The sequence below is a fragment of the Panthera uncia genome, chromosome F2 (assembly GCF_023721935.1).
Source record: "Panthera uncia isolate 11264 chromosome F2, Puncia_PCG_1.0, whole genome shotgun sequence".
Lineage (NCBI taxonomy): Eukaryota > Metazoa > Chordata > Mammalia > Carnivora > Felidae > Panthera > Panthera uncia.
Window position 1 is genome coordinate 3,840,655 of NC_064812.1, and position 24,400 is coordinate 3,865,054.

The 24,400-nt window shown below is 54.3% G+C and overlaps 1 protein-coding gene and 1 long non-coding RNA gene across 3 annotated transcripts in view; one reads left to right on the top strand and one right to left on the bottom strand.

The window, feature by feature from the left end:
• The window catches only part of TRAPPC9 (trafficking protein particle complex subunit 9), a 566,939-nt gene extending 556,099 nt beyond the window's left edge, over positions 1-10,840 (top strand). For both annotated transcript variants that reach the window (XM_049633425.1, XM_049633426.1), the window contains 2 exons: positions 9,460-9,680; positions 10,219-10,840. In XM_049633425.1, coding sequence (XP_049489382.1) covers positions 9,460-9,680; positions 10,219-10,386 — 389 coding nt within the window. In that variant the 3' untranslated portion in view covers positions 10,387-10,840. The remainder of the gene's footprint in view (positions 1-9,459; positions 9,681-10,218) is intronic.
• Positions 27-979, bottom strand: LOC125924715 (uncharacterized). Its single transcript, XR_007458526.1, has 3 exons — positions 894-979; positions 352-446; positions 27-111 (listed from the first exon to the last, which is right to left on the bottom strand). It is a non-coding gene; the product is annotated as an uncharacterized LOC125924715 (long non-coding RNA).
• Positions 10,841-24,400: the final 13,560 nt, after the last annotated feature.

Consider the following 24,400-nt stretch of genomic DNA (forward strand, 5'->3'; position numbering starts at 1 on the left):
CACCTTACCTCTCCTGCCATCCCAGGGTTCGCTTGTCTGTCCACTTGAAGTTCTTTCTCTTCATTTAAAGAGCGACAAAGCTTCTCAATTAATGCCTGAGCCACGCCTCACCTGAATCAAATGTGACTGTAAAATTTAGGCCCACCCCAAATTTATGTGGACCAGAAAAACGTGTGTCCTGTGAAGTTTAAGTTTCACGTCTGCTTTAACTTCCAAAACCTGAGACACCTCAGCTGTTCTTGGGTCTTCACCTAATTGGTGTCTCTGGCTTTGTTCTTACATCCTTGAATTTTTCTTTATCCCAAATTAGACACTTGTGCCTGAAGTCTACTTGGCCATCCCATCTCTTACCGTCAGCAAAGGCAGGGAGAGGCGAGTTGTGGGGGGAGGGCGGGGAGGGCGTCCTTGCTAGGAGTTTGAGCTCACCTGGCCGTGGGAGCCTGGTCCTAAAGGAGAAATGAGCCGGTTGGCACATAAGCCAGTTGAGCAAGAGATCCACCCTTTTTACCCCTGAAGGTGATTTGCACATGATCTTGGGGCAGACTGGTATTTCAGGAGGTCCCGCCCCAGCTTCCTCTCCTGCCCTCCCTGCTCCTCTGTGCTGCCCGCTCTGGGTGAGACTGTGGACGCGGGCACATCGCCATTATATGCTCAGCGCCACCCCAGACCCAGAAAGCCAGACACTCAGGACACAGCACGGCCAGGAAGTTCTCTTTTGAAAAGTCTACTGTGGGTCGGAACCCCCAGGGCTGTTCACAGCTGGTTAGCAGGTGTCTCCTGATTGGCCAGGAGCACGCCCCTGCCCGTGACCCCTCACACAGCCTCTCTGCACAGAGCAGACTGGACAGACAACCGTGGGCCTCGCAGCCGAGCCTGACTGCCTGCCTGCCTACCTCTGACCTGCGCATCCTCAGGATCATTCTCCTCGCGGAGGCCCCCCTGCAATTCTGTGACCCCCGCTTCCAACCTGCCCCTCGCCTGCAGCCACACTCTCGGTCCCTGCTTGTCCCAGGGTCTGATCCTGGGCTCCGGGAGGAGCGGGAGCTAAGGGCTTGGGATTCCAGAAGGTTCTCACAGCTATGCAGGGTGAGTAACGACTACACAAAAGAGCCCTTCGGAACACCCACCCACCCCATGGGGCAGCAAGGGCCGCTGCGGCATGACCAGACGTGGCCAAACCAGAAATACCCAGGAAACCATGGGGAAATGTTCCTTCATCCCCACTAGGGTGGCTGGAACCAGAAAGGCCACAACAGCAGGTGTTGGGAGGCTATGCAGAAACCGGAACCCCGTGCTCTGGGGTGGGAATGTGAAACAGTCCCACTGCTGCGGAAAGCAGCCTGCTGGCTCCTCGGGTTAAATATAGTCCCCATGTGACCCGGCGACTCGACTCCGAGGTATGTGCCCTGGGGTGACAAAGACCCGCATCCACACAGACCGTGCCCACGGGAGTCCACGGTACTGCCGCTCCTGACAGACGTCAGTGGACACAACCCAAATGTTGGTGACGGACGGACGGACGGATGAACAAGGTGTGGTATGTCCACACAGGAGCCCTGTCCAGTGGTAGGAAGGATGACCCTTGACGGCAGGATGCTGAGTGAAACCAGGCAGACACAGAGACCACATATGCGTGATTCTCCTCCTGGTGAAGTCCAGAAGAGCCAGGAAGTCGGTCGGTGGTCATTCAGGGCTGGGGGAACGGGGAGGGGGGGTGAGGCTAAGGGAATGGAGGTTCTTCTTGGAGCGATGAGAACATCCTCAAGTTGTCTGTGGTGATGGCTGCACAGCTCTGGAAATGTACTAACAACATTGAATTGTCCCCTGTAAATGGAAGAGCCGTGGGGGTCTGTGAAGTATATTTCAGTAAAGCTCTGGAGTGCAGGGGTGCAGGGGTGCAGGGGGAGCTCAGCCCGGCCCACCACACAGCAGGGCCAGCTCCCAAGACTGTCCACACCAGCGAGGGTGCCAGCCCGGCGGGTTGTTCCGGGCACTGAACGAGACAACACCGTGGAGCCTTCGAGCCCGAGCTAGGATGCAGCGGGTGCTCGAGGAACCAACAAGAACAGGGAAGCCAGTGCCAGGTGTACCGGAGGCCTGGCTGCAGGGGCCGAGTCGGGACAAGCCCCTTCCACTGCGCTTTCCACCTTCTCTGGGCTTCTTCGGATCATGGAAACTTCTGGGGTGAAATGCACACAGTAGATTGGTGCATCCCCAGGACCGTACCTCCGCATCTCCCAAGGCACCAGGAACAGGTTGCTCCTTCCTGGCACCGCTTGCGAACTGGAGCAGAGCTCAGCAGAGTCAGCGTTTGACAGGAACCCAGGCAGGGACCTAAACTAGCCCCGTGTCTGCCTCCCGGGAGCCTTCGTGGCCAAGCAGAGCTGCTCCGGCCCCTCCTGGGGAGAGATAGGAAACTGACGCTGGAGGGCAGAGACCTGTCCCAGAAGCGGGACCCCGGTCTCTCATGCCGATTCCGAGACCTGGATGACGGGCTCCCCGTCCGGGCGGTCTCCCCTGGGGACTTGGGAGCAGCCCCTGCTGACCTCACTGGCCCACAGCAGGCTCTCCAGAGGCCAGGCTGTTGGGCCCAGGCCCTGGCAGCTGCATCAGCTTCCTGCACCTCAGGGTCCCTTAGCAATAGTCACACCGCTCTGTGTGCCCTCCAGTAGGGACAGGAGGTTGCCAGTCGAGGGCTTGGCCCCGAGTAAGACACCAGCAGGTGGGGGCAACACCAGATTCCTGCCCCCACCCGGGGTGCTCACCTCTCCCCCATCTCGTGGCTCGCTCCGCACCTCAACCCCCACCCAACGGTGGCTGCCCTCGGCCAAAGAGCAGGCTGGCACCGGCGGCTTCTTCCTCCTCGCGCCTCTCCAGAGTGGGCCCCCCGGGGCCCTTCCCTCATCCCTGCTTCTATTTATAGCCTGTGCTTCTGCCAGAGCCCGGGGACGTGCTGTAGCATAAACGTGGCAGCGGTTTCGGGAAGAATTCTGGGCCAGACAAAATTAAGTCCGTGACTCTGGCTGGTATTAAAAGTGAAGGAGAAGCAGGGCCGGGGGCGGAGGGAGAAGGTGGACCCGATTTAATGCTTTGAGGGAAGAGACTAATCTGCTCCCAGGAGATTTCTTACAACATGAGATTCTCCTGCATGAATAATGTCCTCCACAAAAGCTTGGTGGACGAGTCAGGGACCCGGAGCCAGGAAGTGGCAGGTTGATCTGAACGTCCTCCCCACAGGGCACTTCAGGGACGTGGCCCAGTCTCCCTGAGTCACAAGTTACGGACAAGTGACTGGGGGCCTCAAGGGGGCAGGGCGTGGCCAGCCCCAAAGCGCACACATGCACTCCTTCATCCAGCCTCTCAGTCACCCCGCAGATAGCAAACAGCGAGTGCCCGCCTGGCCTGGTGCTGGGGACACAGCAGGTGCCAGTTCTCCCGGAGTGTCCAGGGAAGAAGGAATACAGTTAATATTAAACAAACGGGTAAACAAGAGATAAGATGTCGAGGGTGACGGAGGGGTCATGAAGAGGAAAAAGGATAGGAAGACTTTTCACTGAGTGGTCCGAAATGGCCTGAGGACAGGGCCAAGGTGGCAAGGGTAGCAGGTGCAGAAGCCCAGGGCGGGTGCGTGCCGGGCGTGCTGGAGGGGCAGGAAGGAGGTCGTGTGGTTAGAGCAGGAAGTGGGGGGACCCTGGCTGGAGCCACGCAGGGCCTGGGAAGCCAGGGTCAGTAGCCATGGTCTGATCGAACCTCCCTTTCATTCTGAGTATAAAGAGAAGCCACAGGCCAGCCAAGGGTCAACCAAGGGGGTGACAAGATCGAATGGCATTTTTACACCATCCCTTTGACTGTTGTGTGGAAAAGGGTAGAACAGGAAGTGTGGACATAGGGAGGCCTGCCAGGAAGCTGGCCAGGGCTAGGGTGGAGAAGGGAGTGGTGGCCACTGACCAGCGGTCGTGCCAATGGGCTGGGTGTGGGTGCCGAGGTGGTGTGGCCTCCGTGTGACCATCAGGTGCAAGGCGGGGCCCCTGTGATGACATCAGGCCCACCCGATACTCCAGGATCATCTCCCCGTCTCAGGATCCCTAACCTCATCACAGCCACAAAGTGCCTTTGTCACGCGAGGGAACATATTCCGCAGGTCCCAGGGATTATGATGTCTTTAGAGGGGCGTTATTCTGTCTCCACACCATCCCTGTGGCAGCAAAGCAGACTCAGGGTTCTGGAAGGTGGGACCCTCCAAAGCCAGAGACCTGTCTGTCCTACTCTCCGCTCCCAGGTGGGGGTGCCCCGTGCACAGCTGCCGGGCACCTGTCGCTGGCACGGGGGGTGGGCAGGTGGGCGCCTCGTGGGCTGGCCCCTCCCGGGGCTCCGCTTCCCTGAGGCTGGGACGTTCTGGGTCCCGGCCATGCGACCTCACAGGCTACGCGTCTGTCCCTTCTGTCGCTGGCTCCTAGCCCCTCGCTGCCAAGGCCCCGCTCCCCAGCGGCACCCAGTCCTCTGGGTGAAGAAGGGTGCTGGGAGTCTGCAGTGGTGTGACAGCCCCACGGGCCCGACCTGTACCCCCAGCATGGGTGCCAGTCACGGTGGTAACAGCACCAGTCAGACCAGCCCTGAGGCCACCGTGCACCCCCAGCTCCGCTCACACACACCCGATTCTCACAAAAGCCCCCGAGACGCGTTCTGCTCTCCCAGCTGAAAGAGCAGAAGCCGAGGCTCAGAGAAGGCAGGCAGTGGCGGGTGCAGACGCGGACGGCAGGATCACCCCACCCCGCCTGCAGAGGGACGTGGGGGGTGTCCCCGCCAGTGTGGGGGGAAGCGGGGCAGGTGGCCCTGGAGGTCAAGGGGGGAAATTAGGCCCCACTCACGCCGACCCCAGATGAGCCCACCCCCCACGCCATAGAAAGGCACCGTGGTGGTCGTGGGGGACACCCGAGTGGGGACGTGCCGCCTGCGTGGGACACATCACACACGCTGGTGTCCCCGCCCACCTGCAGGGGGCCGGCTGGCCGGTCCGCTGTGCACACAGAGCGGGAGCTCCTTGTCACAGTCTTGCCGCGGTCTTGCCGCGGTCCCAGGCTCTCAAGGTCCCAGTCTTGCCGTGAACGGGTAGACATTGCACCCACCTTCCCCGTGTGAGGGCAGCGGGCTGACCTGGCGGGGAGGCCTTCACAGGGGCCTCTGCAGACAGGACTCGAACCGAGAAGCTGGAGCTGAGCCCAGCATGTGCCACAGGCCCGCGGTGACTGGGTGGTCTTCGTCCCCTCCCCGGCACGTTAGAAATGACTCCAGAACAGCTCGCCTTTGAGAAGTATTTAGTTATCCAACCCCATCCCCTTCCCGGTGAGTCCCGTGAACCACTGGCAGAAAGCTCAGTCTTCTCCTCTGGTCCCGGCCGCCTCTACCCGCTGTGCCCAGAAGGGCCTTCCTCCCAGGACGGGACACAGCTGGCCCGGTTCAGAGCCAGAGCCCGGCGTGTGCTGGGGAAGCAGTGCCAGTGGGGTTACAGACCCCACCTGAGCACAGCCAGCATCCTCCACGTCCCCAGCATTTTTGGGCTTATCTTCAGCAGGTTTCTGAAACAGCCCCCGACCCCCGACCCCCGGGTCCCAGGGGAGACCGGCCTCACCACCCTTCTCGATTCAGGAAGCCTGTCCTTCTCTTAGGGAACTACAGCCCTCTGCTCTGCCCTACTGTGTCCTCCCAGTGACCTGGGAAGGTTTGGTGCCCAGATCTGAGATGCTGGACTGCAGAAAGGAAGGAAACAGCTGCTTTCTGAGCGCAGAAGTTCCCTAATTTGACCCTGGCAGTCATTATGGGTGCCAGGTCTGGGGGGGAACGCCCTGCGCTCCCAGTTTGCCTGGTACCAGGGGTTTTCTGGGTGCAGGACTCCCGGCACTCAGGCCAGGATGGTGGGGACAGTTGTCACCCTGTGAGGGAGGACACAGCCCTCAGGCCAGGATGACAGGGACAGTTGTCACCCTGTGAGGGAAGACCCAGCAGGTGGCAAGACAGGTGGGTCCTGCCCCTCTGGAGGGCCACAGCCTGTTTCCCAGGGGCCTAGCAGTCACATTTATGAGTAAGAGCCAAAGATCTGGGGGCCCAGCGGGGACTGCTCACCTCAGACCAGGGCAGGGAAGGCCTGGCTGGGTCCTCTGTTCTCTCTCTGGTCCTCAGCCCTACCCCAGGCCTCTGAGGCAGGATCAGTATCCCAGCTTTGCAGATGAGGTGAAGGACACTCAGGTGGGCAGAGGCCTCTCCCAGGATGAAGGGTCAAGGCAAAGTTGACACCCCAGCCCAGCCTGCTGCTTAGCCAGGGGCCCGTCCCCCACCCCTGCTGCCCTGGCCTGGCCACAAGTCCCTGCTCCTTCTGGAGAGTGCTGAGGGAAGGTCACCACCAGTAGCTGCGTGCGGAGCCTTGTCTCCCCTCTCCCCTGCCGGGGTGGGGGGCGGAAGGCAAACAGAGCTGGAGGCCAGGGAAGGGTTAACAGCACCCACAGGCGGGCTGGGGGCCGCTCTGCAGATGAGCCAGAGGCCAGTCCTCAGCTGCCCTAGCAAGCCCGCGACCCACACAATTCTCTGCAAGGAAAAAAAGAGCAGAGATGTAATGAGCCAGCCACCCTTCACTGATTTGCACATAATCGTGTCTTTCCCTTAATGGAACCACCAACCGAGGCGCCCTGACACCTGCTCCCTCCATTTTCCCCATTTGATTCAAGAGGTTTAGGTGGTGCCGGGTCACGTCCAGTTCAGTGTTGAGCAGACGTTAGGGTTACCGGGCTGGCCTGTGCCTGCACTTGGTGACAGCCTGTCCTCCGGGCCGTGTAGCAGCCCCCCCCCCCCCCGCCGCCGTTGCACACCTGGCTGTGTGGCTCAGCGTGGCCCAGCTCGTGGCCTGCCTGTCTGGACTGAGAACTTTCTGAAGGCTGGGACTTGCGCATTTCTCTGCTCCTGTCACCTTCGCTGCAGGTGCTAGTGGGACTTGTGGGTGGGTGGCGAACATTAGAGCGAGTGCATGTTATCCAGTGATCTGGGGCGGGCGGCAGGGAGTGGGTTCTCCTCCTGGGGACGTGGGGTGGGCAAGGGGCGGGCCCTGGGGCTTCCTGGAGGTCAGTCTCCACTGGCGCCCCACACCCACACTCTCAGAGACATTTTCACTCGTGTCCACTCCTGACACTGTATCCCAGGAACGTGAGGCAGGAATCCAGACAGAGCTCAGTGTAAAAGTGTGTACATCGGGGATATTTATATACCGAAAAAGTGGACATGGCCTGCATGGGGCTGGGTGGGTAGATTAGTTTATTGCTTTAATGGAATCCCCTGCAGGCTTTGAAAATGTGCTCACGGAAACGTCAACGTGTGGAACACGCTTATGTTCCGTGGTCCCAGAGAGCAGCTACTGGGCCACGGTACTGAAGACACGTGGAAATCGGCACCGTGACGCTGAGTGTGGCTGGGAGAAGGGCTGGGATTATGGGGGTTTATCAGAAAATGAGTTCTGTTTCTATGAACTTCCCAAGTTTTCCGTAACGTGTAGTAAAAGCTTGTGATTCTCAAGAAACAAAGGATGTGGGGGGCACTTCATCTCAGAAGGCTTTGCTGGAAGAACGGACTTGGTGGGAAACGTGGGGGGTTCTGGGCCCGCAGCTCCCTCCCCCCACCCAGCTGCCCACGGAGCCCGTCCGGGCGTGCCCCCTCTCTGTCCACACTCACACGCACGCTGCCCCTCACGCACACTCACCCCACCCACACCCACGCTCTCACACGCATACTCCCACTCAGGCACACTCATACGCACACCCACACTGTCACTCGCATGCGCACTTGTACTCCCACGCACACTCACACACACATGCATGCTCCCCCCACGCAATACTTACACACTCCCACCCATAACTTGCACGCTCTTACGCACACGCGCTCCGAGCCCTGGCTTGGCCACGCAGGGTCAGCTGCACGGATGCACACGCTCCCTGAGGACCGCACTCGCCCTGGAGGGAGGATCTCCCCCCCCTCCACTCCAGGGCAGGCCACCCTGACCTTCCCCCAAGACTGCGCCTCCAGGACCCTGAGTGAGGAATCAGCCTCGTGTAGATGCCCGGGCCCCCCAGCCGCCGGGCAGGAGGGTCTTCGCCACAGCCACCTGGCGACCCTAGCCAGCCCCCGCCATGGGAAGTGGCGATGACGGGGTCACACTCATGAGCACGTGAGGAATCGTTACACGGTGGGGTGGGCGGGAGTGCTTCTGTGGCTGCAAGCACCCGCGGGTCGCGGTCACGTCACTCCTCCGTGGGCCCGTGGACGTGACAGGGAGAGGTCAGTGAGGCGGGCTGGCAGCCGCACCGGTACCGGGTGATGCAAGGTCCCGATGCAGCCTTAGGACCCCCTCCCTGACCCCCACGACCTCCTGACCCGCCGCGTCGGCGTCTAGGGCCGCCGTGAGACGTTACCACCTGTGGGCTCCACGCAGCAGGGTCTGGAGGCCGGAAGGCCGAAGTCACGGTGCCGCGGGGCTGTGCTCCGCTCCGGAGGCCCCGGGGAAGGCTCCTTCCTGCGTCTTGCAGCTTCTCGTGCTGCAGCCCCCAGTCTCTGCCTCGTCTTCATGGGGGTTCTCCTCGGGGTCTGCTCTCCCCCTATCTGCCTGTCCTGAGAACGTCTCCTGCTCAGATCCCAGCCTGTGCCCCCCGACCCCTGCCTCCAGGCAGGTCCCCCAGACCGCCCCTCCCATCATCCCACTGGGATGTGCTGGGGGCTCCGGGGGGCTGGGGGTCCCAGCACGGCACTTTCCAGTCCACCGGCCCCCACCCCCCTCTCCCCCACACCTCTGCCCCCCAATCCCTGCTCTGCTCCTTGGGTTCCAGACCTTTCCCCAGCTGGCGTCCTGTCACCTCTGGGGTGTCTGGGGGAAGCTGGGCAGGCCCTTCTGCGTGTGAATCAACAGTGCGTGTGGCAGAGGCCCACCCAGGTGCCTACTGGCTGTTCATCTTACAAACACCGTGCGCCACCCCTGCCACAGTCTTGCCCTGCGGTTCTGAGTCTCTCTCACCTGCAGGAGCCCCCATGGGCTGCCATCACGGTTCAGCCCTTTCAGGCAGGAGCATCTGGGAGACCCCTAAATGACCCGGGGCCCCTCCAGCGTGGCACACACCCTCTGGGTTACAGATCTGGTGCCCACACCTGTCTCCTCCAGCCTGCACATCAGGACGGCAAGGACCGGGCCACATGTCTGTGTCCCAGCACTCAGCCTACACGGAGGGGCTGGCTGCGTTCGTGGGGGAACAAGTGAGGGGGTGGGTGGGTGGGTGGACGGATGGACGGATGGACGGACGGACGGACGGACGGACGGACGGATGGACGGACGGACGGATGGACGGATGGACGGTTGGATGGCTGGCTGGCTGGCTAGCAAGGCCAGCTGGGCGGTGCCCTTGACATTCTCGTGTCCTGTGACCCTTGCAGATGTGCTGGTGGACGGACAGCCATGTGACTGTGAGGCTGCAGCCTGCCGGGTGGGCGACCCTGTGCGTCTGGAGGTGCGGCTGACCAACCAGAGCCCGCGCAGCGTGGGGCCCTTCGCCCTCACCGTGGCCCCCTTCCAGGACCACCAGAATGGCGTGCACAACTACGACCTGCATGACGCCGTCTCCTTCGTGGGCTCCAGCACTTTCTACCTTGACGCGGTGCGTGGCGGTCTGTGAGCCCCAGAGCGGCCCCCACGGCCACTGTCCCGGTGCCCCCTGCCTTCCCCTGGTGGGGACGGGGTCTTCCCTGACTCACCGTGGGCCTCACGTAGCTCACTTCTCCGTGTACTGAGTCCTGGCCGTGAACCAGGATGGCGAGACCTGGGGCCTTACTGCCGCCATCCCCGGCCCCTGCCCCTCTCAGTCAGCGCCCCCTGCTTCGCGGCAGCCTGCAGCCCAGGAGAACTGGGGAAGTCCACTGAGAGCAGCCCTCATGCCACTGAAATGACACCTCACCCCAGCCACTCCCCACCCTGCCGGCACCCCTGGATGGTCCAGGGAGGGAAGTGCTATGCTCCTTCCAAAGCCAGAAGCTCAGAGAGGGACAGCCACCTGCTTGGGGGAGCACAGCAGGAAAGCCCTTGGGGGGGTCCTCCCCCCCACCCCATTGCCCCCACTTCCAGGCAGGTTCAAGGGTCTCCTGGTGGCATTGGGGGTTGTGCTACTCTGGGCTGACATCGCTCCCTCTTCCCCACAGGTGCAGCCCTCAGGCCAGTCGGCCTGCCTCGGAGCCCTGCTCTTCCTGTACACGGGTGACTTCTTCCTCCACATCCGCTTCCACCAGGACAGTGCGAGCAAGGAGCTGCCGCCATCCTGGTTCTGCCTGCCCAGCGTGCACGTGCGGGCCCTGGACGCACAGGCCTGAGCCCCTCCCGTCCCCTCGGGGTCCCTGTTCCTGTGGGCACAGCTGGCCCGGCCTGGCCCCCGCCTTCCCTCCACCCGGCCCCAGTCTCGGCCCCTACTCTTCCTCCCCTCTCTCCTGCGCCCCAGACACGGCAGCCTCACCCCTTCCTGGACTGGCCAGCAGGACCCTCCGCTGGAGCCTGGCATTAACCAAACCCCAGAGCGCAGCACCCACCCGGCCCGGGCCCCGGGGTCCCTGCACCTGCTCCCGGGACCTGGGGATCGCAGCCCAGCCAGGAGAAAAAGGTGGCACACGTGAGGCAGGGAGCCCCCTGAGGCAGCCCCGGCAGGAGAGACGGCTTGGAGGGAGTCTGCCCCCAGCAGGCCGACGTCGGGGGGCCCGGGGCCATTCCCCGGCCGGGCCTGCGTGTCTGTGTGTCTGTGACAAGTTCTCCAATAAAAGGCCGCCTTGCTTCTCTGCTGCTCCGCCTGTATCCACGCATCTGCTCGTCCAGTGTGGTCAGGGGGCCACCCACCCAGCTGTCAGCCCCCAACTCCGGTAGGGACACGGAACAGAAATCCCCACGTCACACATGGCTGGTGGCCCACGCGGTCGGGTCTGTGTCTGTCTGTCTCTGCGACCCCAGCCCTGCCCTGTGCGTGCGCTCCTTGGGCCTGGGTCCCCGGCCCCTGTCACAGCACTGACTCGGGCCCCTCTCCACAGCTCTGGCCGTCTCGGCCTCCCACTTTCTCTCATGGGATCCACACCACATCCTCTCCTTTCTCCCCTTCCACTCCCTCGGAGGACGTTCGGGAGTGACAGCGGGCATAGGTTGGTCTGGGCGTCCCTGGCCCCAGGGGACAAGCCCTGCTGAGGCCACAGCAGCCCTTGGCTGGTGAGGGCGGCTCTCCCCTTAGGACTCCCCTCTTCCTCGCTCCCTCGGGGCCACCCACCCCCTGCCACCTGCAGCCCTCCCTGCCTGGCGGGTCCCAGCGCCCCACTTCTGCCCCACCAGCATTGCTTTTTGTCTGCCACACATCGCTCTCTGGGCGGGACTCTGGGGCCACCCCATTTCCACGAGGCCACCCAGACAGCGGGTATGGCACTGACTCACCCTCAGGGACAGAGGAGGAAGGACGGTCACCCGTCACCCGTCCAGGAGGAAGGCCTGGGTGCGTTGACCCAGGGGGACCCTATGACTTGAGAGGTGGGTGCTCTTTGAAGGGGTCTAGAGCCCCCTGGTCCCGATCAAAGCTGCGGGTTCGGAGTGGGGAGAACTTTACAGGCCCAACCTCATAAGAGGTCATCCAGTCAGTGCCCCCCTGTGCCAAGCATGGCTGGGACATGTGGCCCTGCTGTGCGTTCCCCAACTACCCTGGGCCCAGGGGCACCATCCCCCTCACGGGGCGGGGGGAAGGCGGGGAACTGAGTCTCCACGTGCCTGGAGCACATGGCAGGAGATGGCCGAGTGGGATGAGAACCCCACAGGGGTCCTCCCTGCTGCTGCAGCCCTCGGCACCCAGGAGACCGCCAGGAGGGGCCGCCTTCCCCCACACTTCACTCTGAGGATGTGCGTCCAGGCCCAGGCCCTGAGGTCAGGCTGCTCGGCGGCTCCCACGAGGGTGAGTGGGGCCAGAGCCCAGCCTTGCCCTGCAGGCCCGTGCCGCCCAGGGGAGGGGCACCTGACTGAGATCACATGAAGCTTCCGTGGGGACCGTGGTGGCCCGCGCCCGGCTCCTCAGCGTCCACCCTCACAGGACACGTCTGTCACTGAGCTCTGCTCTGAGCAGCCCCACCCCTACCCCCCGCCTCCAATCTCCCAGGCAGGAGGAAGCCTCAGCTTTTCGGCAGAGGCCGACCCAGGAAGGGTCCGTGTCTGAGTCCCCGCAGCAAGCCCTGAGACAGGAATCAGCCCAAGCAGCATGTCTAGGAGGAGCCCCCACCCCCACCCCCAGCCCCGTGGAGAGTGAGGGTCAAAGGGAAGGGAAAGGGCAAGTGATGGAACATAGTAGCAAGAGAGCGCCTGCCTCGGGGCCCCCCAGCCTGCGCGTATACTCCATCCCCCGGAGTTGGTTCCTGCTGCCCGCCTGCCGGTCGCTACCAGATCGGCAGCCAATGCTTCCCCGTTGTCCCCGGGGCACTGGAAGTTCCCCGGAATCTTGGAGGCAGGGATAGGGAGTGGGGGCTTGCCCAAGGCCATTTTCTGAGACGGGCTGGGTGTGGCAAAGCAATGAAATCCCGCCGCTGCCCCCACTTCCTGACACAGGCCTCCTACGTCCCTTGGGTTCCCTGGGTGATAGGCATGTTTTTGTTCTAATGAGAGGTGGTCACCAGAAAGACCCAGAATGACTAAAAGCTTGGAACTTTCGGGCCCACCCCCTCCATCAGGTGGGTGGTGGCAGAGAGGGGCTGGAGCTTGAGTTAAGGACCCGTTGTTCCCGTGAGACGAAGCCTCTGCAAAACTCCCTGAACTCTAGGCTCCAGAAGCTTCCTGTTTGGTGAACACATCCACATGCTGGAGGGGGTCACCCCAGCTTCAGGGGACAGCCCCGGACCCTTCCAGACCTCCCCTGTGCACCTCTTGATTTGCCCATTCATCTGTACCCTCTGTAATATCCCCTATAATAAGCCGGTAAACATAAGCAGCATCTTCGTGGGTTCTGTGAGCTGCCCTGGGACCTGAGGAGGGGGTCATGGGAACCCCAGTTGGTAGCTGGCTGGTCAGAAGTACAGGCGGCCAGGACTTGCAAAGAGTGTGTGCAGTGGCGGTCATTTTATGGGACTGAGCCCTTGACCTAGCTCCCGGTAGTTCACGTCAGAGCTAAGTTGACCTGCAGGACACCCAGCCAGGGCCGGAGCGGGGAACTGGCTGGGGTGGGAACCACGCACTTGGCATCAGAAGGCGCTGTGAGAAGGCCGTTTCGCTGGCTAAGCCAGGGAGGGAACCGGCTGCCCCGTCTCCTGGCCGGGACGGGGGGGTTACGTCAGCTGGCCTGGGGGCCGGGGAGCTTCCCAGGGACCCGAAACTCCAGGCCCAAGCCTCCTCCCCAGGCACAGGGTCCCCCTGCGGCATCTGGCCCCAGGGACCCCGTGTCCGGGCTGCCGTCCGTGGCCTCCTGCGGGGCAGTCGGGGCGGGCATGCCGTGGGTGGCGGGAGGTGGTGCTACACGTCATTGGCTGCCCGAGGCTCACGGCTCCGTACGGAACACAGGCCCAGGTGGCCACCGGGGCAGGGGCTGGGGCCTCGGAGCAGGATTGCTGGCAGCAGACGGCCAAAGCCCTTTGCTCGGGCACGAGAAAACGCCTTCCCGGGCCGTGTGACCATCCGTCCGTGGCTCCCCATCCGAGATGCTCCGTCCACGGAGGTCGGATGGACAAGCCCACTGCAGGAGGCCTCGTCCCGGGTCAAGTCCCGGCTGAGATGCTTCCTGGGCTCCTCGCCTGAGGCGTCTTGTCCGTGAGGCTCAGGTGAGGGGATCCAAGACAAGGGCTTATTCCGCTGCCCTGCACACAGTAGGTGCTCTCTGAATGGCCAGTTGGCCCTTGGGCCAGGGTCTGGGAATGTGCCTTGTGTCCCCGGGCAGCCTGGGACTCCCGGCAGGGGGTCCACTCGTGGTGTCCATCCTGTGCACCTGTTTCAGATGCATCACCCCAATGGGTGGGGACCATGTGAGGCTGGCTGTTCATCCTTGGCTCGAGTCCAGAGACGCCTTCAGAAGGAAACCGAAGCAGTTCCCTGGCGAGGATTGCTGAGCTCGGGGGGCCACTTGCCCAGGGCCGGGCAAACAGTGAAGAGGGACATGGGAAGACCTGGTTTTACTCTGCCCCAGCCTGAGGAAGGAGCCCAGGACACTGTGGGGCTTAACTGGATTAAACTGAATGCCGTGCTGTGAGCAGGTAGACGGGCACCTGTCCCAGGCAGCCAGGAACTCAGCGCCGCCCACAGGTGGGCCCGTGGGCAGGTGTACAGGGCCCAGCAGCAGGACTGAGGATATGGAACCCGCTTGCAGCAGCGGCACCTGGGAGACCAAAGGGCCGGCTGGCTGGGCCTGTGGGCAGGAGGGTCTGGGAAGGCTTCCTGGAGGAGGTGGTGTGGGGTGGGGGAGGAAGAAGGGATTTCTAGGAGTGCAGGAGGGCAGAGCAAAGACCTGGAGGCAGGACAGCAGGTTCGTGAGCCCCTGGAACACGGAGGGGCCCCTCCACTCCTCTCAGCCACTGAGGACTGACAGAGTCCGTGCTCGACTGGGGCAGGCCCCACGAAGAGGTGGTGACCTTGTGGGGACACGGGGGAGGGGGTCGGGTTTTGTTTGGGGTCAGACGGGGGCCTGAGGAGGGCGGAGACACCCAGGAGGCAAAAAGGCAGGAGCCCAACGGGCAGGAGCCCAGGAGAGAGGCCAGGCCGGGAGACAGGAGGGAAAGAAGAGGGGTTTGGGCCAGTGGGGGGTGTGGGGTTTGTGGCTGGGTCCTGTTGGACCTGGGGGATGGGGGTATTGGCCACTGCCCGCTTCTCCACCTCACGTCCTGTACCCCTCCCACAGGGCACACAGTGTGCCCCAGCCACGGTGGCCTTTTCTTCTCCATCAGCAAACCTGTTGTGCCTTGCGGGCTCGACTGTTCTCTCTGCCTGGATGGGTGCCCTGCCCACCGGCCTCACGGGGCCGCCTGCATTCCGCTCTCAGCCCCACATCACCTCCCACGAGGGGCCCCTCCTGACCACCCGGCTGTCCGTGGAGGAGGTGGCCCAATCTGGAATGGTCTCTTTGCTTGCTCGTGCATTGTGTGCTCTGTCCTCTGCTGAAATGTGAGCCCTGGGAAGGTGGCTGGTGGGTGGAGGGCACTGGGTGGGAGGTGGCTGCGAGCCGTCCCCAGTCTGGAGGCAGGGCCCTGCGTGGGTCAAGCACGAGGTCTGGAGCTCAAACACAGCTCCTGCTCTGCCTTGCTGTGTGAGCACGGGCTGGCCACTCCACTTCTCTGAGCCTGGACTTCTCATGTGTAGAATGGAGATAATGATGTGCAGCTCAGCGGGAGCTTGGAGGTTCTATCTAAAAGCCCGGAATGTATGAGCATGCCTGGGTGCCCAGCCAACATCGGTTGAATGAAAGAATGAACATAGCCATTCCCCGGCTGTGAAGCAGTCTTGGCCCTGTGAGACACATGACCTTGGCCTCAGTGTCCTGCTCCATAAAATGAGATCTACCCCATTTCAGCCCCCAAATCCACCACCCACAGGAGGAGAAGACATGAGGCTCTTTCAAGGCTCTCCTGACCCCCAAGATGCTCTGAGCTGTCCAGACGGGGTTCTCTGAGGCAGGTAGGACCCCAACTCTCCACCCTGTGAAAAGTGTTGAGCAAAGCCAGCACAGGATGCTCTGTGGTCCGTATTCATCCAACCCTGCCCCTCTGCCAACCCCCAACACACAGTCAGGGAAGAGGCCACGGGATGGAGAAGGGGAAGCTTGGGCACGACGTTGGGCCCAGGTCATCAGGGCCCTCGAGACAAAAGGGCCCCAGGCCGTGTATCAGCTCTAGGTAAACTCCTGAGCAGGGCCAACAGGCGGGCTCCGAAGGGCCTCCACCCACCCAGATGGAGAGGGGGTGGACCTGGAATCAGGAGACAGGAAATAGGACAAAGAGCTTAGCCAGCCCGGCAGAAGCCAAGACGCGTCTCATCACCGCAGGCTTTGCAAAAAACTCAAGACAACCTAAATGGCCACTAATGGGGACTGGACGAGTCTACTGCACTTATGGAGACTAGGCCAGATGGGACAGACAGTACCTGAGCACCCAGCGTGCACACGTCCCAGGGGCCGCTGTAGATGGAACTGATGTGTGCAGCTGACCCCGCTCAGGCAAACAACCCCCCCCACCCACAACAAACAGACTCTACATTTCTATGCATCAAAAGCTATCTAGAAAAACACGTTTAAGAGATGGAAAGGATACATACCTCTCTGAGAACAGTGGTCTCCTTCGGGGCCAAAAGGGGGTTTCAGAATGGGGTGCAGGCTGGGGGCACCTCAGTCATGGCAACTTGCTTTTTACAAGTACGTGGGGGGGAGGGGGGAGAGAGGTGCGGTAGAAATAGAGATGATGGAGAGAAAGGGGGCGAGATGACGGGTGGAGACGGAGAGAGAGGAGGACAGAGATGGAAGCACAGGAAAGCTTGTGCAAAACCCTGACAGCGTGTGACTCCCACCGGGAAGCATAGTGGCAGTTGTCCTTCTTTGACTTTTTCTGTATTTTTCGTTTCCACAAACAAACAGAAACTTCACAACACTTACCGGAGAAGATACTGACTGCAACGAGAGGGAAGTCTTGAAGGGCAGAGGTTGTTGTCTTTTTGGAGGAGGGGATGTTCGAAAGAACCCAGGCACCCCGAAAAATGACCCAGCCAGAGCCTGTGCTCCGATGCCCCCGGCCCCTTCCGCTGCCAGAATGCCCCCGCCACCCTCAGGCCAAGACGTGAACGGAGTCAGGCCACGTGGACTGTAGGAAGTTGTAGCTTTGTCGCGGGCTCAGCAGGAGCCAAGACCCATGAAAACCTGGGGTGGCTGCTTGTCGGCATTTGTGTGGCTGAGTCCTCGCGATCACAGAACTGTGTTACGCGTTAGCATTGGCCGAGGCAGGAACCCAGGAGCAGGTGTCTTGGTGAGGGCTCCACATCCTGGTTCCTCCAGGTGCTGTGTGCTCCTGGGCACTGCCATCCTACAGCTGGGGTATCTAGAAACCTCCCCTCTCCCAAGGGCCAGAAGAAGCTATGCCAGGAATAGGCTGTGTGCTTTTCACTTCACCAGCTGAGCCGGGTTGGTCTCGTCCTCCTGACGTTTGTTCCCTTTAGGCAGGACAGGCCTGCAATGGCCCCATAATCACCCAGCTATCACACTCTGTCATCCAAAATTCACCAAGCAAAGATCCATAGGAAGACACCGGATGAGCTGGACCCCACCCGGCTCAGCCTCTTCTCAACTCTGACCTCAGGCAAGTCACTTAAATTAAGCCTCTTTTTTCTTCTGGATAAATGGAGATAAAAATTCTCATTTCATGGGCACCTTGTCCTCAACATTGCTACACACGATAGCAACGCCTTGATAGATCCCGGCTTCCTTCTCCTCCCTTCTCACTGCCTTTCTTTGTCCTACCAGGTACCTGTCCAGCTCTGAGCCTGGCATTCCACTAGTCTTCTAGGAAGCCTGACACCTGATGTCTCTGTTCCCCATTAGTCTGCTCCCTGGGTTCATTTATTAGGTAACATGAAATAATAGAAGGCAGGTCTTTCCAATGCACATGCCCAAGTGAGAAATGGATTGCCTGGCAAAGGAGTGAGCTCTGTGACTTGTCACAGTGAGCTCTTTGTATTCAAGCAAAGGCTGGATTTGTGGATGGTTTCAAAAGATCATCTCTGCCAGCCCAGAAAGCACTGTCATTATGATGCCTTCTGAGCCAGCCTGGTCCCAGTAAGCAGAGAAGAGAGTGGGATGCATGGGGTCACCTGGCTCCTGGGGCCTCTGAACATTGTCTTAAGGGATTAAGACAAATTATAAATAAGGATCAAAAGAGGGTGTCAATGTGATGGGTTAGGGGTCCTAAGACTCTTACAGAAAACAATGAAAAAGGATGGTAATTATACAAAAAACATTTGTGAATGCATCTATTAGCTGGCAGGAAACTGAGAGATACTCAGCCCCAGAACCTCCAGAGAGGCAAGTGGGGCACTGATGCCAACTTTCACTTTGAGGGTTTTTGTCAACATAGGAGTATCAATTTTTGTAGTCTTAAAAATTGAGAGGAGAAAGACAACCCCTTGGGCTCATCAGGTGGGGAATCATAGGAGACTGCTCCTCATGAATTTAGGAGTGCAAAGAATTAAATCCTTAGTAAAGGATGAACTGAAAATATCCCCTACCCTACTCAGAGAGCAGAAATAAAACTTTTCTGTTTCCACGCTTTGATTCTCACCCAGAATGGCCCTCCCATGCACCTGCATTCCCAAGCCACACTCCCTAAGTGCTTTCCCCAAACCTTGAGTCATTTATAAGCTTGAAAGTGGTCCTACACACCTCACACACCCTGCTATCACATACTGGCACCTTACAGAAGTAAGCACATCCTTTCTGAAAGAATCCACTTTTTCTCAGAATTCCAAGGGTTTCTAAAAGGAAAATGAATAATTTGAAGTGTTAAAAGAAAATTATCAAATATAAAAGGACACAATGCATCATTTGTGAGAGCCAGAAAAAAATCAACTTAGGCTTGATAAAAAAAAAAAAAATCAGGTATTGGTTTTATCACACGTAGACTATAAAATAAGCATGCTTAATCTGTCAGGAGAAATGAAAAAGAAGATTAAAACGAGTAAAGATCTAGAACATAAAGAAATAATCAAATGGCGCTCCTATAACTGAAAAATAGAATTAAAATTAAATACTTAATGAATAGGTTGAAGAGCAGATTAAACCCAGCTCAGGGGAGAACTAGTGAATGAAAGAGAGAGCCGAACAAGTTATAAAAAATGCAGCCCACAAAGATCAGAAAGCATGAAAGAGACTTAAGAGAACACGGAGAACAGAGTGAGAAGCTCTCACATATATCTCATCAGAGGTCCTGGAGGACAGTAAAGAGAATGGAGAAAAGGCAGTATTCAAAGAGATAACGACTGAGAACTTCTCAGAATGATAAGACAAAAATCCATGTATTTAAGAAGCTCAACAAACTCAAGTAGCTTAACATTTAAAATACACAGTACACACATCATAATACAATTTCAAAGACCAGATGCAAAGGGATAATTTAACAGGGGCTGGAAAGACAAGACAAATTACCTTCAAAAAAAAGTGAGATCAAGCCCTGCGTCGGGCTCTGCACTGACAGCGTGGAGGCTATTTGGGATTCTCTCTGTTCTTGTCCCACACTCTCAGTCTCCCTCTCAAAATATTTTTTTAAATAGCAATTTGCTTGATAGCTGACTTGTCATCAGGAAAAACAAAGTTCAGAAGTCAGTGGAATAATACCTGAGAATATGCTAAGCAACACACTCTTCAACAGGTGAAATAACATTTTCATATTTAAAAAAGTAGTGTTTTCCACCACCAAACCCCCATTAAATGGAATTCTGAAGAATGAACTCCAGGCAGAAAGAAATTGATACCAGATAGAGATGCGTGAAGAAAGGAACAATAAAGTGGCACATACGTGAGTATCTAAATAAGCATTTACTGTGTAAATAATTATGGATTATGGAGTTAAGCAGAATTAACATATATAGCAAAATAACATAAATATTGGTATGACTGGAATCAAAGTGTTCTAAGGTGTTTTAATTTTTTTTTTTAAAGTAGGCTCCATGCTCAGCATGTAGCCCAACATGGGGCACAAACTCATGACCCTGAGATCAAGACCTGAGCTGAGATCAAGAGTCAGACGCTTACCCAACTGAGCCACCCAGGCACCCCTACAGTGCTTTAATTTCAATTTCAAAGGATTAGAATGAGGGTAAAGATATTAAGTTAGATTTAAGCTTTGTTGCTTTAATCATGTAAATTTCAATTCTGGGGTAACCATTAGGAAAATGAGAAATAGCATGAGCAACTTTAAACTAGATGCTCTAAAAAAAAGAACTTTAAAAAAAAATCAGAATTATTCAGTCCAAAAAGAAGGCAAAAAACGAAAAAAGACCACAGAAATAAAATGAAAATGGCAGAACAAATAAAACCACAACAGTAATTATATTATCCTCATATTATAGTTGAGAAAAATGAGGCATACAGCAGGTAAGTAACAGAATTGGTTATAAAATAAGTTATAGAGGGGCACCTGGGTGGCTCAGTTGGTGAGGCATCCAACTCTTGATTTCAGCTCAGGTCATGATCTCATGGCTTGTGCGATGGAGCCTGGAGTCAGGCTCTGTCTGCGCTAACAATGCAGGCCCTGCTTGAGATTCTCTCTATCCCTCCCCCCCACTCATGCCCTCTCTCAAAATTAAATAAACATTAAAAAATAATAAGTTATAGAAATAAAGTCTGATATACCCCAAATAAAAGACTACACAAGGAAAAGCTGTACCTGAAAAATCCCAATAATAGAAAGTCTAAAGCAAAAAATAAATTACTTCTAGAGATAAAGACAATAACATCATAATGATAGGAGTGATAACTCACCAGGAAGCTATAGTATCTGTAAATATATATGCAACCAATAATATAGCTACAAATACATAAAGCAAAATTGATAGAACCACAAGAAGTAAACAAGTATCTCTCTATAACTGAAAAATCAAGAAGACAAAAAGTATTAAACATGTAGAAAATTGGAAAAACTCAATAGATTTGATTTAATAGACTTATATAGAACACTTCACTCAACAGCTATAGAGAGACATTTTTATCAAGCACATATGTTGAGATTTGCTTTGTGACCCAATATGTAGTTGAAGGACTGTTATCATACCAACACATTCTCCGAACCTAATATGGTTAAGTTAGAAATCAATCACAAAAAGATGATTATAAAAGTCTCATGTATTTGGAAATTAGGAAACATTTATAGATAATTGAAAGAAGAAATTACATTGAAAAGTAAGAAATATTGAAGTTGAACAATAATAAAAGTATGTACCCAAACTTGTGTGATACAGATAAATTAGATTTCAGAGGGATGCTTATATATACTTAAATGCTTATATTCAAAAGAGAAAAGTGTAAAAGTTAATGAACTAAGCACCATCTCCAGGAGCTGAAAATGATGGCAGAAGAGATTAAAGAAAATAGAAGAATATAATAAAGATAAGATCATAAATTAATAAAAGAAGAAACACACAATAACAACAAGCCAAAGGTTATTTCTTGAAAAGGCTAATAAAATTGAGAAACCTCTGACTAGATTAATAAAGAAAAAAGGCACAAATAATCACATTACAAATAAGAGGGGACATCAGATACTGCAGACAATAATAGGAGGATATTATAAGAGGAAATTATGAAGAACTTCATACCAATAAACTTGAAAACAAATGAAATATAAATTTTCTAGAAAAATGTGATAAAAATTGAAATTTATGATGATAGTAATTAGACTGAATAATCCTAGAGCCATTAAGGAATCAAATCAGTAGTTAAAAACTGTTTCAAAATGAAAATCCAGGACCAGATGGTTTTTACTAGTAAATTCTAGTTCAAGGAACAACAACTGCAAAAATTCCAATGATATACAAAATATTGCTGAATATGGAGAAAGAGGAAAAACACTCATATTTTTTAGAAGGCCATTATAACCTTGATACCAACATCTGACAAACAGCATGAGAAAAGAAAATTCCAGGCTAAATCATGTATCAGTGTAGATGCAAAATTCAAATCTAAATGTTAGCAAGCAGATTAGTGTTATGTGAAGAAGATAGCATATCATGGCCAAATTACATCTATTCAGAGAATGCAAGGTTGGTTTTACATTGGTAAAGATATTATGAATCCGCCACATTAACAAATGAAAGAAGAAAAATTATATGATCATTCTTATAGATGTGGGAAAAATCTTTGATAAAAGTCAATGTCCTTTCACGACTTTCAAAAACCCCCTAAGTCCCCAAAAAACCTCTTAGCAATTTAGGTCTAGAAGAGAGTTTCCCTAACCTGATAAAAAGGATATCTACAAAAACTATACATACAGAAAATTTGATTCTTAATGTTGAAATATTATAAGCACTCTTTATGATCGGGAACAAAACAAGCTCATTATTTCTGAGCTGAACTTCTGTTCAGCATTATATAAGTAGTCCATGCCAGCAGAGAAATTCAAGAAAAGAACAAATTGAAAGGCATAAGGGTTAGAAAGGAAGAAGCAAAACTATCATTATTTGCACATTATATCATCAACCAAACAACAAACTAAAGAATATTCATATTTATTAGAATTAATAAGTGCTTAGCAAAACTGTTGGATACAAAGTCAATATAGAAAAATCCACAGCATTTTTGTACCACAGCAACCAACAGCTAGAAAATAAAATGATAAAATTTACCGTTCATAAAACTACACACACAAAAAAAAAGAATCTGTGGCAGGCAGAATAATGGCATTCAAAGATGTCCATGTCCGAATTCTCAGAACCTGTGAATATATGGGGTTACGTGGCAAAGAGTAGTTATGGGTACAGATAAAATTAAAGTCGCTAATCACCTGACTTGAAAATAGGGACACTATCCTGAAGCATCCAGGAGGGCCTAATGTATTCACAAGGATCCATAAAAGAGGAAGGAAGAGGGAGACAAAAGAGAACAAGAGAGATGGCAACTTGAGAAGAATTTAGCCTGATATTCCTGACTTTGGAGATGGAGGAAGGAGTCCATAAGCCAAGAGATGCCTGAACTTCTAGAAGCAAGGAAACAGATTCTGTCCTAGAGCCTCCACAAAGAACACAGCCCTTCAACACCTTTATTTTGCTCAGTGAGACTCAATTTTGAATTCTGACATCCAAACTATAACAAGTTGCATTGTTTAAGCCACTAAGTTTGCAGTCACCTACTGCTATTGTTATATTGTTGTATTGCTGCTGTAGCAGCAATAAGAAAATAATACAGAACCCAGGGGTAAATCTTTCTTATGTGTAAGATCATTGTGAAGAAAAAAACTTATTGGAGGGTATTAAAGAAGATCTAAATAAATGGTGGAACACTGTATTTATAGCCTAAAGATATAAATTCTCACTAAATTGATCTATAGATTCAATACAACCTCAATAAAAATCTTCACAACTTTTTCTTTGGTGAAACTTAGCAACTTGATTCTAAAATTTATTTAGAAATTCAAAGGCTCAGTAATATCCAACATATTCTTGAAGAATAAGTCAAAATGTATCATGATACAAAATAAATAGACACTGTGGAATAGAAAAATGGATGAATGGAGAGCCCAGAAACAGACCCCTACATATATTGCTACCACATGCCAATGGAAAGAGATAGACTCTTCCTTGAATAGTGCTGGGAGACTGAGTAGCCATAGGGAGAGACATGAGACCCTACTAAACACCATATACAAAAATCTGTTCTAGGTTAAGATCTGAATGTGAAAGCCAAAGCATAAAATGTTTAGAAGACATGATATATATCTTTACAATCTTAGGGTAGAGATGGCTATCCTAAATAAGACACAAAAATCATAAGCCATTAAAAATGATAAATTTTACTATATTAAGATTAAGAACTTTTGTTCATGAGGAAAGTGGAAAGACAGGTCACAAACTGGGAGAAATAGGAGGGTCTGACACTGTAGTGAGATTATTCAATCTGGAAATAATGTAACTCATGCTCACAATCCACAGAGAAGAGCAAGTTATGTGGCCCCACCTGACTGCAAAAGGGGCATGTCTCCTATAGGGAGGAGGGGAGAATGGGAAGCACCAGAAGTCTCTACCAATGCTAGTAAAGCTGAACTGCTCATACCGTATGACCCAATGATCCCACTAAAATGTACATATCTTAATATTTCGTGGCTTGTGCAATGTGAGCCATGTGCCAGAATGTTTATAGTAGAATTGTTCATAGTATGAAAAAGGAACTTAAGCCTATCTGCCATATTAAGAATGGAATGTACATGTATGTTGTGGCATATGTGTGTAACAGAACGCTGTATACAATGGTGAATATGCAATACAGATGTACTTCAAAATCAGGTTGATGGAACGAAGAAAGCAATCAAAGAATACATGTGCTACGATTCTAGTTACCTGAAATCCCAAAAGTAAATCACTGTGTTTATTAAAGATACATACACAGATTGTTAAAAAAAAAAAAAAAAAGCATACGGACAAAAGTGAGTAATTGACGTAAAACTTGGCATAGCTTCTTGGGTAAAGAAGAGAAGGATTGGATTTGAGAGGAGCAAACAGGGGGTTTTGGGAATTAGGTAATGTTCCATTTATTCACCTGGGCAGTGGAAACTTAATTATACGCCTCTCTCCAAAAATTGAGATGTTCAATTCAGGCCTGCGTGACAAGAATTGTCAAAGACATGGCTTTCGGTAAAAAAGGAAAGATCCTTT